General features: G+C 46.9%; 2 protein-coding genes and 1 long non-coding RNA gene across 4 annotated transcripts in view; 2 read left to right on the top strand and 1 right to left on the bottom strand.

The window, feature by feature from the left end:
- The window catches only part of GSTZ1 (glutathione S-transferase zeta 1), a 14,997-nt gene extending 11,946 nt beyond the window's left edge, over window positions 1–3,051 (bottom strand). Inside the window, exon 1 of one of the 2 annotated variants that reach the window (XM_019518746.1) lies at window positions 3,016–3,051. In XM_019518746.1, coding sequence (XP_019374291.1) covers window positions 3,016–3,036 — 21 coding nt within the window. In that variant the 5' untranslated portion in view covers window positions 3,037–3,051. Of the gene's footprint in view, window positions 1–2,862; window positions 2,881–3,015 lie in introns of those variants that run through there. The other variant, XM_019518747.1, reaches the window with a different exon arrangement.
- LOC109298584 overlaps window positions 1–3,403 on the top strand; it is a 5,059-nt gene extending 1,656 nt beyond the window's left edge. Inside the window, exon 2 of the long non-coding RNA XR_002097656.1 lies at window positions 3,142–3,403. This is a non-coding gene — a long non-coding RNA (uncharacterized LOC109298584). The remainder of the gene's footprint in view (window positions 1–3,141) is intronic.
- Window positions 3,404–5,321: 1,918 nt separating this feature from the next.
- POMT2 (protein O-mannosyltransferase 2) overlaps window positions 5,322–18,163 on the top strand; it is a 46,827-nt gene continuing 33,985 nt past the window's right edge. Inside the window, exons 1-7 of the mRNA XM_019518749.1 lie at window positions 5,322–5,719; window positions 7,904–7,988; window positions 9,991–10,095; window positions 10,668–10,776; window positions 11,651–11,759; window positions 13,938–14,097; window positions 15,588–15,694. Of these exons, the coding sequence (XP_019374294.1) occupies window positions 5,337–5,719; window positions 7,904–7,988; window positions 9,991–10,095; window positions 10,668–10,776; window positions 11,651–11,759; window positions 13,938–14,097; window positions 15,588–15,694 (1,058 nt within the window). The 5' untranslated portion in view covers window positions 5,322–5,336. The remainder of the gene's footprint in view (window positions 5,720–7,903; window positions 7,989–9,990; window positions 10,096–10,667; window positions 10,777–11,650; window positions 11,760–13,937; window positions 14,098–15,587; window positions 15,695–18,163) is intronic.

An 18,163-nucleotide genomic window follows, 5' to 3' on the forward strand; every position in this document is an offset into this window, starting at 1 on the left:
AGAGGAGAGAAGAAATGGGATAATGAGGAAGCAGGTGGCTCCTGTTGATAACCTCATGCAACCACAGAATGGTTGAAAGCAGGGTCTCTGTCATAGGTATGCAGCTCTGGAATGTCTTCTCCACCAGTGGGTGACAAAAGCACCACAGGGCTATACCACTTCCATACTGTGCCTGGGAGCACTAAAATAAGGCCATGTAGTCCCCTTAGCATTGTCCTGAGCATGTCCTACCACAACTCTTACGTTCTGTCCTGGGTGTGCTTATTGGCACGTGCTCAGGGCTACTCCAAACAACCAGAGCGACTCATTCTGGGGATCTGGCCTGCACAGAGCCAGCAGGCAATACCTGCTTCAAGGCAGTGCTCCCCGAAGCAACAAGGAGGCAAGGTAGACATGCCCTTGAGGTCAATCCGTTCTTAGCACAAGGTGCAGGCATTTCCAGTTCGGTTATAGAGGCAGATTAGTTTGGGGGCTAAGGGTTTAATGGAGGTTTGGGGCTGCTTCTTGGCTTATCTAGTCTAATTACCTATGGGAGTTTGTTTTTTCCCCCTCTTTTGCGTTCAGCACAAAAATAGATATGCTTACTCCAGATTCAAAGTGGATCTTCCAATCCTCCATGGTGGAGTAGAAAGGCGTCACACTTACTTTAACCTCAGGGATAATTTGACTCTTGAATTAGTGCTAATTCTACTCAGCACTGCTTTCCAGAGTGGGGAGAAAGACCGTGGAATTGGTCCGCACAGGGAGAGGACAGGTGATGGGACATCCCAGAAATAAGTCCTCCCAGTCACAAGCTGGATATGCAGAAGTGCAACCAGATTCCAAATAAAGACCGTGGAGAATCCTCAGCTCCTTCACTGAGAAGAACCTTGAACCTTTGATTCCAAGTTTTCTTCCTATTCTTGAGCAGAGAGGGGTGGGAATGGAGAAACCAAGACCAGGGTAGAGGAATGGGAGTAAGGACTCTTGTGTTCTAAGCCTAGCTCTGGTACTGGGCCCCAGAGTGCCTAAGGACATGACCTTTTAATGCAAAATGGGAACTTCACAAAGAGGCTGGAAGGCCCAATTTACAGATGCCTGCAAACTTCAAACTTATCCAGCTGGAAGAATCTATCAAAACAAAGCACTACCAACTGATCCTGGTAGCACTTGTACCTGGGAGCTCATTTCACTGGTCAGTAATCACAAAGTCCCATTTGCCCGACTGAAAGCCCTATTAGTTACGAATCAGAATGCAGAAGGACCTATCTAACAAAGGCACAAAGAATACAGCTTCTAGTGTTGAGTGGGCCATTTTAAATCTCAGTGGGTGCACCTACACATGAAATTAGTGTGCTTCAAAGACAGCTGCTCCCAGGCACAGCATCCCTACATGTGCTTGGGATCTAAGCAATTTGAGTCATGTTGGTCCCAGGCACATGTGAAGATGCTGAGCCTTGGAGCAACTGACCCGGAGCAGGAGGTCTGGGGGTCAGCTCCCAGCTTGATGGTGGCATCAGGTGGTGGAGGGGCTGTATGGGGCATAAGGGTGCTACAGTGCAGGACTAGCCAGCAGGCAGCCCCCACACTGTAGCACACTCGTGCCCCAGCTAGCCCGTCACAGTCCACACTTGTGTTTGAGCACATGTAAATACCCTGCCATAGGATAGTATTTGTTCTGGGCAGTACTATCCTATGGAAGAGTTAATTAATTTACTGTACCCTAATATGGGCACACATATAGACTATGAAGCTTTACTCCAGAGCAGATTTGTCAACTGCAGTAAAGTGCACATGTAGATGCACCCAGTAAGAACTTCTTAGCTCAAGATGGAGCACTGTTTCCTAGGCTCTGTGGCTTCCATAGTCAGCATGTCTCCATAACCTTTTCTCCAAATGTCACCTCTGCTTAGCCTCTACCTATACCAGCATATACCAGGCCCCTTTCACTCTATTTACTTAGGCCCTTGCACTATAACTTCCCTGTAGGCATTCATTACCTGAAGATGATAGCCCAAGCTACAATAGCTATCTTGGAACTACGGGAAGAATGTTCCTATAAGGTGCACCCAAGGGGAAACCCTTTCTTAAACTCACCACCTGTGGTTTGCTGGTTTATAATTTAGCATCATAACCAAGAACAGGGCAAACTACTCTGCTCTTGACTGCTCAGTACATGGGCAATAGCAGCGGCAGAGGGTCCCACTGTTAAAGCTGGCTAAACAGGATGCTGCTTGTGATAAGATAACTTTAGTTCCATTTCCTTTACAGTACATGCTGCTATAAATACTGATCCAAACATCTTACCCTCCTCCTCTTTCCCCCCTGTAAATTTGCCATCACCCTTCATAGTATCATAGTGCTTAGGGTCGGAAGGGACCTAAACAAATCGTCAGGTCTAACCCCCTGCCCTGGGCAGGAACAGGTGCCAGGGTCATAGAAGCCTTAGGAGCCTCTGTCAGGGGTGGGCAATTATTTTGGGTGGAGGGACACTTACTAAGTTTTGGCAAGTCATCTAGGGCCGCATGACAGGCAGCAAGGGGCAGATATATATTAATTTTCTAAATTTTTTAGCGGTCCCGTGGGCCAGATAGAATGGCGTGGCGGGCCATCTTTTGCCCACCCCTGCTCTATGTAGAGGCCAAAACAGAACTGGATCGCTTCAAACATTTTCTCCATCCTCCAGCTGTCCTTATATTAAGCTGCATTTGTTCCTGTTCTAGAGACATGTAAACATCAGATGCTGATATAGGCTCTGATCTTCGTAGCTGTTGTGTGTGGATAGACCCCAACCCTTATGCAAATCTCCAGTGCAGGCAATGAGACTGTACAGATGCATGGGCTGTACCTTGCAGGACTATTTAGACTGAATCAATGGCTCACCATTTCTAGCCTGCCTCCCTTGAACTTCTAGACTTGCCAGTAGCTTTTACAAATGCTCAGTTTGGAATGAAGCCCCTCCTACACTGACTCAGGTAGCCCCTAGCTGAAAAGAAGTCTTGCACTGTTGTGGCTCTCCACCCCTGGAGTAAATACCTTCACCAGAGCTGCACTCATCTTGCGTTGCCAGCCCCACTCTTTCTTCGCTAGGGAGGGATCTGCAGCTGCCTGGATGCTAATACGACATTGGCTAATCTTCTCTCCTTTCCTTCCTCTCTATAGGTCTGCTAATGCTGCCAGTCTCACTGAGAGGAAGCTACCGCCCTATTGTGGGTGTTGCAGGGATTCTGGCAAGAGTAGTTTCAGCTGCTTCCTCAGGTCGTTGGACCCTGTATGGGACAGCGCTTTCCCAAAGATTACATTTGATGGTTTATTAATGGAGGGAAAGGTTTTCAATCTCTCCTATGCACTGACTTGTTTTCCTTCTGTAGCTTCAGTGCAGACTGTAAACTTAAACCATCCTTTTTGCTCGCAGCCCAAGAAACAACATCGATCCGTTCCACCCAAGTGCAAGTGTAAAACCAGGCAGGCTCTGCCTGGGCTGCTGTTAGAGGCAGGTCTGACCTGCTGCATCGCCCTTGTAGGATTCTCTCTGACAGCTGTAAGCATCGGCTCTCCTAAAGCAGTGGTTTTTAACCTTATTTAGACTTGAGGCACCCCGGATCAGGTCAAGCCCCTCCTCCTCTCCCAAAAATACCAACTTATTTTCAGTATTATTTTTAACTACAGAAAAACACTAGGGCAATTTTTCCCTTGCAGAGAACTGGGAAAGCCCGCAGCAGGGCAGGATGGTTTTGATGCTGTGGATTCCTGTTTGGAATTGATCTTACTCCACTTTCTAACTCTGTGAGATACAAATTTTCATTTCTACCTGGGGCAAATTTTACAGTCTTTGCATTCACCTATACCTGAGGATGGGCATGTGTGCCTGAAAGCTTGCAAATAAAGAAAACATTTAATTTCTCAACTGTCTAGTTGGTCTAATAAAAGATACTGCCTCTAGCACACTGACTGCTTGCTTTCTTAGACCAACATGGCTACAACCTTTATCGCTGAGGTTATATTGTAACTCACGTTTGCGCAGAGGGCCTGTGTCCAGATGAGTGTGGATGTGCAGTATGTGCAGACCTGTCTGTGGCACCACACACCATGCATGCAGGTGTTCCGTGAACTGCTGCCTTGCAGTGCGGGCATTTTCTTGACCCCAGGGGTCAAAAAAGCCCATGCCAAAAAAAGTGTGGCAGTGCACACTGCCCAAAACTGGAGCCTGGCCAGCTGAAGGCATGCTTCAGCTGCTGGCAAGGCTTCTTTGCTGCAGATGCAGTCCCAGGAGGACCCCAGATAAGGCTGCTGGGGCCAGCACAGTTGCTGGCCCCAGCATCCCCTACCCCACTGGGGTAACTGCCATGTGCCAGAGCACACGTGGTATGGGTGTTCCCCAGGGACAAGGAGCAGCAGCACAAGGTGTGCACTGCTACTTGTCCCTGGGGAAACAAACATCCATCCTTGCCTGGATGTGCCTGGGGTGGGATCTACAGTGCAGGTGCATCCTCCATTGATTTGTACTCCACTCAGAGTTTACAACCAAACTTCCCAGGAGGGGCAGGAGCATTTCTATTCAGGCAGCAGTGAGGGAGTCATTTGAGTCCATGGCTCATTAACAGGGATCCTGGTTTTCTTTGATTTAAAAAAGTCCCCAATTTTTGGGTTAAGAAAAGGTATCCAAAGTCCACATACACACACAAACTAGTGTTTCATTTTGATCATAGAAAAATGTGGATTTTGGGGGGGGGGAGCAGGTTTAACCTGAAAACTGGGAATCTATTTAAAATCAGAGAAAACCTAGATCCCTGCTCATTATCATCTTCCTGACTCCTCCTCACCTCTGCACTGGACAGGTGTTAACTGCTCTCTCCTTTAATTGTCTTGATGTTCCACTAATTAAGCGGACCTTTCTTTTTACAATTCTGCTATCAGCCATCCAGGTAACTTTGCTCCTAGCTGACAGATCAGCAGACAGCTTTTAACTCTAGCTAAAAAACATCAGCCTGGGCATAGAAATAACTTCTGGTGAAACATCAGCTCGGGTGGGGAAATAATTGTCGGTGAAGGCTCGGTGAAGATGCTCAAGGCTGTGGGAGCCTGAGGGAGAGCCACATTTCTCTGATGACAACAGGTCTCAAGGCCCCACATCGCTCAATGCTTTCACCCAGTGTTTTGCAGTTCCAATAACCTCATTTTTGCTTTTGCTTCCATCTCCCCGCAGCCACGTGGCCGTGGCAAAGTTCCTGCTTTCTTTTTGCTGGGAAACAAATGTGCGCGGCAGCCCCCGCCCCCGCAGGGGTTTCCAGGCAGCGGGTGACGTCAGATCAGGCCAACTTCAGCTCTCCGGCGTTTGCACGAGGTGCTCTCCGCTCATGCGCGGAGTCTCCCGATGCCCCGCGATGAGCCCAGGCACTCATCCCCCAGCATGCCCTGCGACGCCGTCTCCCGTGATGACTTGCGGGGTGGACTCTGTTTCCCGTGGTGCCGCGCAAGGGGGAGCCCGGCTAGGGCCTGAGGTGGAGTCGCGGATGCCGCGGGCGCTACGGGGCGGCCAGGCCGACCCGGGCCCGCGCTGCGAAGCGCTGAGGCAGCGGGAGTCCCGCGTGCCGGCCGAGGGGCACAGCCGCTGCCCTGAGCCCGCGCCCGCTTTAGCCGCCCTAGGCGATGTGGGCGGGGGCTGGGCCGCGCTGGTCTTCGTCACCGTCCTGGGCTTCGCCTCCCGTTTCTACCGCCTGCCGCAGCCGCCGCACGTCTGGTGAGGCACCTCATTGCTATGGCAATGGGGCGGCTGTTCGGGGTAGACCAAGTTCGAGGGGGCGGGGCCTGGGGTTGTGGGCGGAGCGTCGAGGTGGATTGGCGGATGCCTCTGCCAATCTTCGGCCCCGCGGGGGGCGGGGCTAGGCCTGGCGGTGCTACTGGGCTATTCTGCCCAGTCCCCCGGCAGTGCGTTATGCCCTGGGGACCGCAGCTGCTGCGTGGTTGGCTATGTGCTTGGCGGGAAAGGGGAAGAGGGCTCTGCCTGGCCTTGTGGCTTCTGGGAGCCTTTTGCACATGCCCACCCTGGTCGCCTGGGCAGGCTTGGCCTTCCCTCTTGTTAGCTGCCAGCTGCATTGTCTGGTGCCATGGTGCAGTGCATGGCCCAAGGCAGCAATCCCCACCACTGTGACTTGCACCTGGGCAGATGAGGCGAATGCACAGAGCTGAGGTGCGAGGCCTAACCTAGGGGCTGGGCCTGCATCCGGTGTAACTTCCCTGTGGTGAATTGATGTGCTGCATTTTTAGGCAAGGGCTTTAGTGGGTGATGTTTTCTGTCAGACTCGCTGTACCGTTAGGATAGGCTTATGCCCTTGGGTATTGCAGTACCTGTCGTAGAGCAGCTCGTCTTAGTCTGTCCCAACCGTGCTGTTGGTGCAGTAAAAGACGTCACCCACCAAAATTCTGGCCTCTTGCAGATTTCCTGGACATCATGGCTATAGTGCAGGGGTAGGCAAAATACAGCCCAGGGGCCAGATCTGGCCCGCAAGGCCGTTCTATCTGACCCGTGGGGCCCCTAAAAAAATTAAGAAAATTAATATTTATCTGTCTTTGGTTCATGTAAAAAATGACAAGAATCAGGGGTAGTAGGACCCAGGGGAAGCCTGGCAGCCCCTCCGCCCCCCCAGTCTTCTTGCCTGGGACCACTTGGCTACCCCCATGCCAGAAACTCAGGTAAGTTGGGGGCCGGACCCTGGGGAAAACCTGAGTGTGGGGAAAAATGGCCCCTCCCCTGCCCCGTAGCCGGCACTCCCCACTGCAGCCGCTCACAGCTCACACCAGGCTGTCCAGAGCAGGCACAGGCAGCCCCAGGCAGGCTGTGAGCGGCTGCAGTGTGGGGCTCTGGCCCCAGGGCAGGGGAGGGGCTACTTCCCACCCCCTTCCCCTGTGCTTAGCACCAGCTTGTAACCTGCCCCCGCTGCCGGCCTGCACCCTGCGCTGTCTCCAGGCTCGCCTGTCAGGGCTGCTCTGTGGCAGCAGCAGCTGTGGCTTCCCCAGCTTGCCGCGCCAGGCAGTGTTTGCTGCTGCTGCCTGCCCGGAGGCCGTGCACTGGACAGCCCGGAGGCCGGGGCACCTGTCAAGGGGTGGGGCTACCCACGTGGCCCTCAACAGCTTGCCAAAACTGGGTAAGTGGCCCTCCGCCTGAAATAATTGCCCACTCCTGCTATACTCTGACACTTGTTACCCTCTACTAGCATAAATATAACAGTATAAAGATGACTCCTGGGCTGCAGGTGCCTTTCCAGTTAATAAAAATACATTGCAACAATCATTAGAAAAATTAAATGGCAGCAGCAGCACATTTTCGTTTCTGTTATGCAAACCAGTCAACAAGTGAATTGCAGATCAACATTTTTGACTCGTCATGTTCCCCTTCAGAAACCTAATTTCCAAAGCCACCCCATCCCTGGGCTTGTACTACGGAGCTTTGCTGAAAGCCTGGAAGGACCACATAACCCTCCTGATGAGGGGGCTTCCAATACTGAGAAATCTGCATGGCAAACACTCTCTTATAGATTGAGTGGACTCATACTGGGCACTTTCTGCTGCTCTCTACTGTGTCAATATGGTACTGGAAGGGTGCTGTATCTCATGTGGGCAGCCTGTTAGTAAAAGGCCAAAAAACCTTTAAGCTTTTGAAAGACTAGGCAGGTCTTGGATGTCGTATTTGTGAAGAACATTGCACAGAATTTATGCCATATTTATGGTGAGAGAACTTATTAAATAAGTAATCTTAACATGTTTTCCACCAGTTTCAGTTTATTTTTGGGTTTACTGTGTGCTCCCATGTACAGAGTGTTGCCAGTCTAGTTTAGAGATAACAATATTTAGCCACTAGTAGAAGACATCTCTGGGTGTTGGGTTACCTTCACTTCCTGAGCACATCTTTCTGTTCTTTTTCTAGTTGGGATGAAACTCATTTTGGCAAGATGGGAAGTTACTACATTAACCGGACCTTCTTCTTTGATGTCCACCCACCCCTGGGGAAGGTGAACAGCCCTTTTCAGATCTTCCATATAGGAGTCATTGGAGCAGCTGAAGCAAAGCCTGTCTCTCCCTTCAGGTCAAAAGATGGGAGGAGGATCAGTTTCTGTGTTCTGTTTGATGTCAGTCTAGCAGGAACCTCAGAACATCTGGCCACCTGCTAAGGATGTGTCCAGTGCTTTTTTTCTTTATGGGAAATGCCCAAAATGGTAGAGTCAGCAGACTGCTAAAAGTTGGGTGTTGGGAAGGCCTTATTTGTTCTGAGGGAGAGTACGATGCTAAAAGATGCATGAGTGGGCTTTGGGTGTGCTTATGTGTGTTTGCCAAGTACTTGCAGATCAAGTGGTTTAACTAGCGTCAACCTGAATAAAGTGCCCTGTCAACTAATAAGCAGTACTCTGTTTTTTGAGCAATGTAATCTAGAGGCCAGTTGAACATACTTATTACTTGGTTCATTCTTAAAATATTCATTTAAGAAAAGATACATTTTGTTGGTGGATGAGGATAGGAATTAGGTGAGTATCTATAAGTGCATAGGCTAGTTACTATTCTGCAGCCAAACACCTTATTAAGGTCAGAACCCATTTCAGAGTCTTCAGTGGTGCACATAACAGTTTGTACATAATTGGGGTTGAATACACTCAGAATGGAGATCTAACATTTCAATCCTTCCTAAAAATGTGGTTGTTGTCCATTTCAGTTTTTCCTGCAGGCAGCATAATAGCTTCCATGAAACTGACTGTCATCATGTTAATTTCACTTTATTGCTACTTGATAACACTATGAATGCTGCTGTTTGCAAGCTCAGGAATTTTGCTTCAGGGGTTGGTTACATAAGAGCTACAACATTTTTTTTATTGCAAACTTAAGTTCGGCAGCTATTAATGGTTTAAGTCCCTACCTCAACTGGGAAAGCTTCCCGCTTGTCAGATGAGGGGATCTTATGAGCCTACCTCAGTGGTGCTCAATCTCTTGCCCATGGGGCCATGTCATCCGGTCCAGGACTCTACCCAGGGGTCCAAAAATTTGGTGGTAGGAGAGTGGTGGCAGTATGAATTGCCATGGTTGAGCACCACTGACAGGGGCAGATCCAGAGTGGTGTGGTGGCACAGCTGCACCCCCCTTTCTGGTCACACAGCAGGAGCAGTAGCTGGAGATTTTTTTAAGTTTGTTTAGAACTAACCAAATAAATATACTGCAGCCCTCTACTGTAGCCATCCCTGAATCAAAGTTCCCAAATAAAGTAAGAATTCCTGCCTCCCTTCTCCATGCTCAGAGGGACATCCCTTCTCTTCTCCTCCCTGCTCCCTTCCCTTCTGTTCTCCTGACTGCTATTGTTCCTGCTGTCCCAGGGACAAGAGAAGCTCCTGTCCTGCACCAGCTGGGCTGTGTGGGTGCTGGGCTCAGCCCAGGAGAGCAGTGGTAGTGGGCAGGTGGGTTCCCCTGCCTGGTTCTCCCCAGGTGTTCCCTGCCAGCCCAGGAGCAGCTGCTGGGATGGTGAAGCTGCCCAGCACCACTGATGTCCTGGGCTGAACCTGCCCTTGTGTAGTGCTGCTGGACTGGCTCTGGAGCTCCCCTCAGCCCTGGTACAGCAGAGATAGTGGCAGCAGTAGGTATGGGGAAGGGAGGAGAGTATGAGTAGGGAGGGGAAGGTGTGGAATTATAACCTGCTTTGGCAACTTAAAAAAGTCTCTGACTGCAGCTCCCTTGGATGGGGGGCAGGTCTGGGAGCAGAGGTGCAGGCGCCCCTGCAGTGCCGGTTGCTGCTTCTGCATCCCCTTTCATAAAATCCTGGATCTGCCTCTGACAGCTGGCCAAGATTATTATCGTGCCTATCGGATCATTTGTATAGTCCCAACATAAATGCTGTTCCCAAAGTGTCCAAACAGTAATCAGATAGTAGCTGGGTATATCTGGGATGTCATGGGCATCTTCCTTGCAGCTGGAGTGAAACCCCTTCTTCTGAGGTGGTTTCACTCACCATGTTTTTTTTTCTTTTGCTTGCAGATGCTAATAGGACTTGCTGGCTATCTGAGTGGGTATGATGGCACATTTCCTTTCCAAAAACCTGGGGACAGATATGAGCAGCATAACTACATCGGCATGAGAGGGGTAAGAATATATAGGCCAGAGCCTGACCATCAGCTCAAAAGTGAAAACAAATCATTGAAGGAAAGCACTCTTCTTTTGGGGGAAATGCAAGTTTCCTTCCTTATTTTTGGCTCCTCAGTTCAGACTGTTATGTTCCTTCAGAGTTTGAAGATGGGGGATTTTTACTGGTACTTGCTATATTTTCACTCTCGCACCTCATCTGTCTCAATAGATTGGTCCTGGAATTTGTTGGATAGAATAGGCACCACCTCTGTCCAGCATCATGTTGTCATGTCCAGTCGGGTGGTGAGGTGAAACCCACGTTTCACCTTCAAGTTCCCTATTCAGTCATCTGGCCAGGATGAAATTAGGATGCACTGATTCTGAATGAGTCATGAAGCTACTTGTAAGTTGCTTATATAGGTGGTTTATTATATCTAGAAAGAAACAAGAAAATAAACTTTGTTACTAGCATCTGTAAGTGTTGAACTGTTTGTACAATTGACATTGATAACATCATTAGTTTGGCAAGTGTGTTCACTTTCACCTTTTGAGAAGCCCAACATTTCTCTCTTTCCCTTCTTTCAATGCAGTTCTGTGCATTCCTTGGTTCCTGCCTGGTTCCCTTTGTCTACCTCACAGTGCTGGAACTGTCCAAGTCATTGCCAGCAGCATTGCTGTCAGCTTTCATCCTGATTTTTGGTAAGAGTTCATGTGTCCACCTGGAGAACTCTGAACAGTTCAGCTGGGGAGGAAGGAATAACTGTCGTAGAAGCCATCCTGAGGGCAGGTTGACTGCTCAGATACTTTCCTTTCTGGAGTCTCAGGTCATCTGTCCACAAGGAGACACTGTTGAGAGATTGTAGACAATGCGTCTCTTCTAGGAGCTGAATAACTGGCTTCTGTATAGGGCTTTTAATTCAGAGTGCTCCCAGAGCATTTCACAGCCTGATCTAATTTATAAGTAGTTCTGTGGTGTTTCTCACTTAAGCAGTGGAACATATTTAAACTTAATTTTAAAAACTGCATACAGGATAGATATTGAACTTTGTCGACCACCTAAATGCATCTCTGATAAGAGATATAGCAGCTGTTTAACAGTGTGTTACAATTGAAGGTAGGAAGTGAATAAAGATTCTGTGTAGAATCAAAAATACAATGAAGGATTTAAACAGACAAAATGAAATTACCTGAATCAGGGCTTCTCCAGGATGTTGGTATTAACACACTAATGCCTGCAAACACAACACAGGGTTTTTAATATCCTCCACTCATGCCATGGTTTTTAATTTCATTTTTGTATTAGCTGAAAGATGGTCTTCTGAGCTTCACAGCATCCCCTGGTGTTGTGCTGGTGTGTGATTTCAATATTGGCTTTGCAGAAAGATTGCTGCTTACTATAACATTTCCATTCATACCATATTTCCTGCTTGGCAGTTCACAGCTCTGTGTAATATCATTTGGAAAAAGCCTTGTTTCCATTTCCAGTATTGCTCTTGACTAAGTAAGCTAATTGATTTACTAAGCTGTAGGTTAGCTTTGTAACTGAGGCATCTCTTGGTGTGTCTTTTTTCAGATACAGGTTGCATTACACTGTCCCAGTATATTCTGCTTGATCCGATTTTGATGTTTTTCATCATGGCAGCTGTGCTGAGTATGGTCAAATGTAACTCCTGTGCAGATCGGTAAGATGGTGATTTTTTTTTTTTGAGTATACTATAGATGTTTGTCCCTTCATGCTTGGACAAAGAGAGAAGATGCCAACTCAAAAGAATTTAGTTGAATTTGAACAGAACAGGGCTCAATCTTAACAGTGGGAGTATGTGATGCCTGAGTTTGGGATGCTGTAGCAGGGCTAAGTGGGACAAATGAGTAGAAGGGGAATGAAGGAAGGTTATTCGGCCCATGACAGGAATAAAAGATTATTTTGAACACGGTTGTTTATGACAATAGAAAAAATCAAGGCCATGAGACAGAAAGATTTAGGAGAGAGGACTGACTAGAATTTGTGATGAGAGAAATATTAACAGGACTGTTGATGGTATGCAGCTGTGTAGGAGGTTTGAAAGTAAAAATGAGACTATTGAACCCCATATAACATGAAAAGAAACCAGTTGGGGGTTATCATGTGCTCAGGTCAGCTCAGTGAAAGATGAGAGCAGTTTTTTCCACCTGCTTTGCTCTCTAATAATAATAAGAGTTTTGATACATCATCTTGCTTTACTTTCATCAGTGCCAGATCAAGGGAGCTCTGCTTCTTCACAAGTCCATTGACACTTATAAAATCCTTCTGGCTGAAATGTCAATAGTATAACTTACAGGAGTTGGTTCCCTTGAATTTTTTTTGGAAGTATGTTTATGAGATTTCTGAATGAATCTGATAAAATTTCCAGGCAGATTGATGGATGCAGATTCAAACAGTGTGATTTTGTTTATACAGGGCATTTTGGGGGATGCTGGAAAGCTTTTGTATGATGGGGCCACACAGGACACTTTCACACAATAGAACCAGAATCAGATGATATGAAAGTGTAGAAAGCTGTAGTAGGGTTGGAGTGCTGTAGCTGTGATGGTCCAGGAAATGTCCAAGAGCCAAGGCTTTTTTTGATATCTTTTACTGAACAAACTGCGTAGTTGAGAGAACTGATGGACACAGTTTTGAGCATCTGGTACCTTCCTCAGGTGACCTGACCAATACCTTTCCTAACTATATAGTTGGTCCAGTAAAGGAAAGATACACTAATTCATGGCCTTTTGCACTGTATCAAACGTGCTGCATGATCAACTGTGCCAGCCTTGGTGTGACTGTGGTAGGCATGGCTGAAACATGACTTGTGAAGCCATGTAATGCTGTGTGCAGCCATCTTCATCTATAACAAAGGAGCTATGACCTGTAGAGACTACAGACTCTCCTACCCACTACCCAGTGTTGCATCTGACCGGCTCAAGATGCAGCACTATATGCTGAAACCTGACATGTTCCCATGTCTCTTTATTCAGGGAGGTGAAACTCTGCTTTATTTTACATAAATGTGAATGGCCACTGCCTTCTGGTTAGTTGCTAGTGTAGCTTGTGGTTGAAGGACAGCGTAGACACCCAGAGGCAGAGAGTCAGTGGTAGAGGGTTAAAAGGCTTTCATCCACCTTTTTCATGTCTTCTCTCATATTTGATTTTAGTCTTCTTATAACTTTTTGTTTTTTCCCCCCTTTGTGCTAATTAACTTTGTGCTGTACACAGTACCATAGCAAGGGTGGTACCAGCAGTGGAACAGCACTGGGCATTCTCACACCACCCTAGGCACTACCTGAAGGGAGGCAATAAAAAGCAGCTGCTCTGCGCAAACACAATTGCACATAACAGCGACTGGAAGTTGTCACTGCCCCCAAGTGCTGCATGTGCAGCACTGTACCTTTGTTGCTGGCTACACATAGGAAGATATTCTGCCCCCACATCTTTCTGGCATCTTTCTATGCACACTTTATCTTATCCTACACTGCTTAGTTCTTTGAGTGTCTATGGCAGCTCGGAGAAGAAGAATCTTTGTATTCTTCTCAGTCCCATACATAAGAGGCTTGGGCCTAGCTCCAAACAGTTATGTCAGGTTATAGCCTCGGATTTGAATCCTATTCTATGAAGAGGAGACATAGGGGTTTCTAGGCATTGGCAATAGTCTCTTTGCACACATGAAAATAAAACCAGTGAGTGATTCCTGAGAAGTGGAAGAGATGGCTGCTGTCACAGGTTGTGCAGAGGCCCAGGGCCTGCTCTGAGCAAGCAGATGGTGTCCTTTGTTTTTTCAGTATGCTGTTCTTTGTGCTCATAGCTACTGTCTCACCAGTGACCTGCTCCATCTGTTGTGCAGGCCTTTCTCTCTCCCTTGGTGGTTCTGGCTGAGTCTGACTGGGGTGAACCTTGCTGGTGCGATGGGGGTGAAGTTTGTTGGCCTCTTTGTAGTGATCTTGGTTGGACTGAACACGATCTCTGATCTGTGGGATTTGCTGGGGGACCTCAGCCTGCCACTGGTGAGTATTGTAAACTTTTCTTTTTGTTAGTTCTTTTTTCTTTATCGACTTCCCTGCTTTTAATATTCATGAAAACAGGTTAGTACCAGAACTTTGCTGCTATTTTAGGTGCTTCAGTGCCAGATGGTAACTAGAAATGAAAGTTATAATGCATAGATTGTCATTTTGTGGGTTTAAAAGCTATATATTGGTGGGATGTAATGCTACGGGAGTGTATTGGAAGCACTGCCGTTGTTTACCAGAGGAAACTGACCTTTTGAGCTGGGTACATTTTATTTCACTCTAGGCTGCAAATATATATCAAACATGTCCGTAGGTGGTCCAGAATCCTACAACATGGCCTTCTAAAGAAAACATAAGACCTAGATGTTCCTAATTTGCAGAATCTAATTTGCTTATAATGAAACAACTTGATGCTGTCTTAATTTTCAGTACAATGATGCAACCTGCACAGACTAAAAATCTAAGTGCTGCAGCATGATCCTGTGGCTTATCTGCAGGGTTATGCTGTGACTTGCAGTCTCCATAGCTTATCCTGATGCACTGAAGGTGAAGGCAGTCCTAGATTGCTTCATTTTGTACAAATTTAGTTTAGTTTTTGGGGTTCAGGTAAATTGCCAGTAGAATCATTTCACAAAAAAACATGTTAGGTGCTATGGATTAAAATCTTGAACCTAGTGCTTAGAGCTGTGAAATCTGGTATCTTGTCCTCTGACGCAGTTTTTATACCCTGCTTAAGATCTGGTAGCTTGTTCAGAAGCACACTTTTGGAAAAAAATGTTTAATTCTCTTCTTATCCCAGCCTGTTTCTGAAGCTCAGAAATTTATTTTCTTCCCCTTGCTGGTTTTGTCCTTTTAAGTTTCATAAATGCTGTTTCCTGGCCCCCCCGCCCCCATGTGATTTGTTTTCTCTGATTAATGTGAATTGATATGGGCTGCAAAGCTGCGGTGTTTCAGCTCCAGGGAAGTGCTTCTTGCGCATAGAGTCAGTTAATTGTATTTAAAATGGAACAAATCCATCATGTGTAAGCTTTCTGCCAGCAGATGGCTGCAGAGTGATTTCATTTGTGCTCCTGGCAGCAAAGAAGGAGAGCTCCAAGTCTTAGAATGTGTAAAGAAATCCACTGACGACAGAAGAGAGGCGCTTGCTGAATAATTAAACATTTGGCAACCATTATCAGCAAAAGCACTAGTAATGAAAAAGCCTATCAGCACAAATAATTTATCTCTGTATTAGCTGTGGAACTGATTTTTGTCTGTTTGCAGGTAATGTTTTTTGGAAATCCAGTGATTTCCTGAACTAGCACCTCATATTCTTTCCTAAAAAAATCTTTGTTGGTAGAAATCTTGCAGCCTGCCAAGGAACTGCTCAGCTTTTATGTTCCCAGTGCTCTGTGTGAAGAGTAACCTGCGAGAGAGATGTGCTTTGCAGTCCCATTCAGGGGCATTCCTGCAGTGGCTGCAGTTAATCTGAACTGTTTCTGTTACAGATCATGTTTGGAAAACACTTGCTGGCACGAGTGTTCTGCCTCATCCTGCTGCCTCTTTCCCTTTACATGGCTCTGTTTGCTGTTCATTTTGCAATATTAAATAAAAGGTATTTCTCAAGCATGTTTCTCTTAGTTTTCTTCCTTATCATAGGAGGAAAATTATCCCCTGCCCTTTGAATTGGGAATCACTATTTTAACTCTCTTGACTTTTTTTTTCCCCTCTGGTAACGTTTTAGTGTTAGAAGTCAGAAGCCATGTCTTAGACTAAAGACTCTGCCTGGACTAAAGTATCATTCTTAGATGGTCTGTGTGTGCAGAGCACCCAGGTCAAATTAACAGTTGGACTATGTTTTAACATGTTGCCAGTGCCAAACTGTGTTGCAACCCCATTGTGGATAGATGCATATAGATTATTTAAAGCTGATAGTGCATGTGGTAGGTTCTTCATGTATACTTTTAAATAGTGAGAAATAGCAACTAACTCAGTGGTCCTGTCCTGCTTTGCAGAAATTACCATAATTATAAGATCAGCAGCTCCCCTTTCTCCATATTATTCAACATATTTATACCCTTTTAATAGGTGGGGAAAGTGACAACGTACAAAGCCATAACACAAGCCATTAGAAGAGCTGGGACAAGAGCCCTGACTTCATCCTAGGCTAGTACTTTAAATATATAACTGTCCCTTTGGTGCCACTAATTAGATTATGTCAGAGGGTGTAGGTGCCTTTTTACAGAAAACAAAGTTTCTTTTTCAGTAGAACCTGTGCTTGGAGTTGACCAAAGGATAACAGTTTTATTTTGTGGCAACTACTGATTTTCAGACATTAATTTCATTCTGTACTGGAGCCAAGTTTGAACTATGGTTCTTTTTCATTACAAACAGGAAGGGTGGGGAAGGAGGGCAGAGGGGAGGGCAAGGCAGGGACCTATCCAGAGGGGGTGCAGTGGTGTGCCTATACCCTCATTTTGGATTGTACCACACCACGGGAGCCTCTGGGTACTTTTTCAGGTCCCTAAAGCTGGTGAAAATCCTCCCTCCTGCTCAAAGGCATGCTCTTCCCTTCCCCACCTGCCTTTCTTGCTCTTCCAGCAGCAGAAAAGCGCTAGAGCTGTTTCTGCCCACTGGTGGGTGCTGGGCTCAGCTGGGAACAATGGCAGCAGGGATAGATGGTGGGTTCCCCCTCCCAGTGCCTGCTCCCAGCAGGATAGAAGAAACTACTCTTCCCTTACTCTGCCCCTTTCCCTCCCCAGCTGAACCCAGCCTCCACTCAGCTCTGCATGCTCTTGAGCTTTGCTGTCCTGGAGCAGTGGAAAAAGTAGCAGGGACAGGCAGGGGAATGGTGGGGGAGGGGAAGAAAAGGAAAGGTGGGAGGAGAGGGGGTGGTCCTGAGCAGGAAGGGTAAGGGAGGGAGAATTTTCACCTGTTTTAGGGTCTTTAAAAAGTCTGCCCTCACTGGTGGGGGTAAAGGAGGCTGGGAGCCAGGGGTTGCAGCCACCTCTGCAACGCAGACCGCTGCTCCTCCACCCTCCTTTGAGAAATCCTGGATCTGCCCCTGGGTGAGTGTGAGTGTCAGTCCCCACTCTGTGGTCTGATTGTCAGACTACAAACTTGGGTTTTGGGGAACTATATTTAAGTCCCAACTCGGTCCAAATCAGAAAAGTTTTCCATCCCAGTTCCCTCCAGTCAAGTAGAATGGATGCTTAAACACAGGTTTTCTGCGTCCCAAGCCATTGTCCCAACCAGACTTTCTTTCTCTTGCCTCCTCTGTTCTGTGGACCAAAAATCTTTCCAAGGAAGACTTTTTGGAAACAGTCCACCTTTGCAAAATGTTTTGATTAGCACTACCCACATTATGTTAAGTGTTTCCAGTGAGAGAAACTCCACTCCAATGCCCTGCACCCACATTATGCCAAGTGTTTCCAATGAAAGAGAATAAGGAGGGCTGTATAATGATGGGCCACACTCTAAAGGTAGACCAGCTATCAGTACATGTGGAATGGGTACAGTGGATAGTAAAGTGATCAAGGTGGTAATTGCCCATATGATGGCAATAGAAGGAGAACTTAAGAGGTACTTAAAAATAAATAAGTTATTTGTTATCTTTACTCCGTGAGCTTGAAGGCGTTAGTCTAGTGGTCTCACCAAAACCATCTTGACTGTTGTGGGCCTCTATTGGCCACTGAGAAGGATTGTGACTTGCCCAAGGTGACAGTGAATCAGCATTATGTGTCATAGAAGGAAAATTACCTTGTGTGGAACTAAAAGGCTGAGCCTTTTGATGGCCTTTGATGTCTTGAAATCCTTGAGGCTGTTGAAAATTGCCTGCAGGAGTATATACAGGTATCTTTTGCCACTACATGTGAGAGCTAGGCGCCTCATGGAACTTAGGTCCCTCTCTTGTCTGTATTTTGAGGCTGACTAGTGCAGGGGTAGGCAATGTTTTTTGGTTGGAGTGCCGAAAAACACCACAATGCCTACCTTGGAAGGTGCTGGGTGCTGGCATGGCAGAAAAACAAAATGAGGGCAAGGGGTATGTGGCAGGATGCCCTGCTTGTGCCCCTGCCCCCCCCCC

Source organism: Gavialis gangeticus, unplaced genomic scaffold (assembly GCF_001723915.1).
Source record: "Gavialis gangeticus isolate Ggan-Ray unplaced genomic scaffold, GavGan_comp1, whole genome shotgun sequence".
NCBI classification, from domain to species: domain Eukaryota; kingdom Metazoa; phylum Chordata; order Crocodylia; family Gavialidae; genus Gavialis; species Gavialis gangeticus.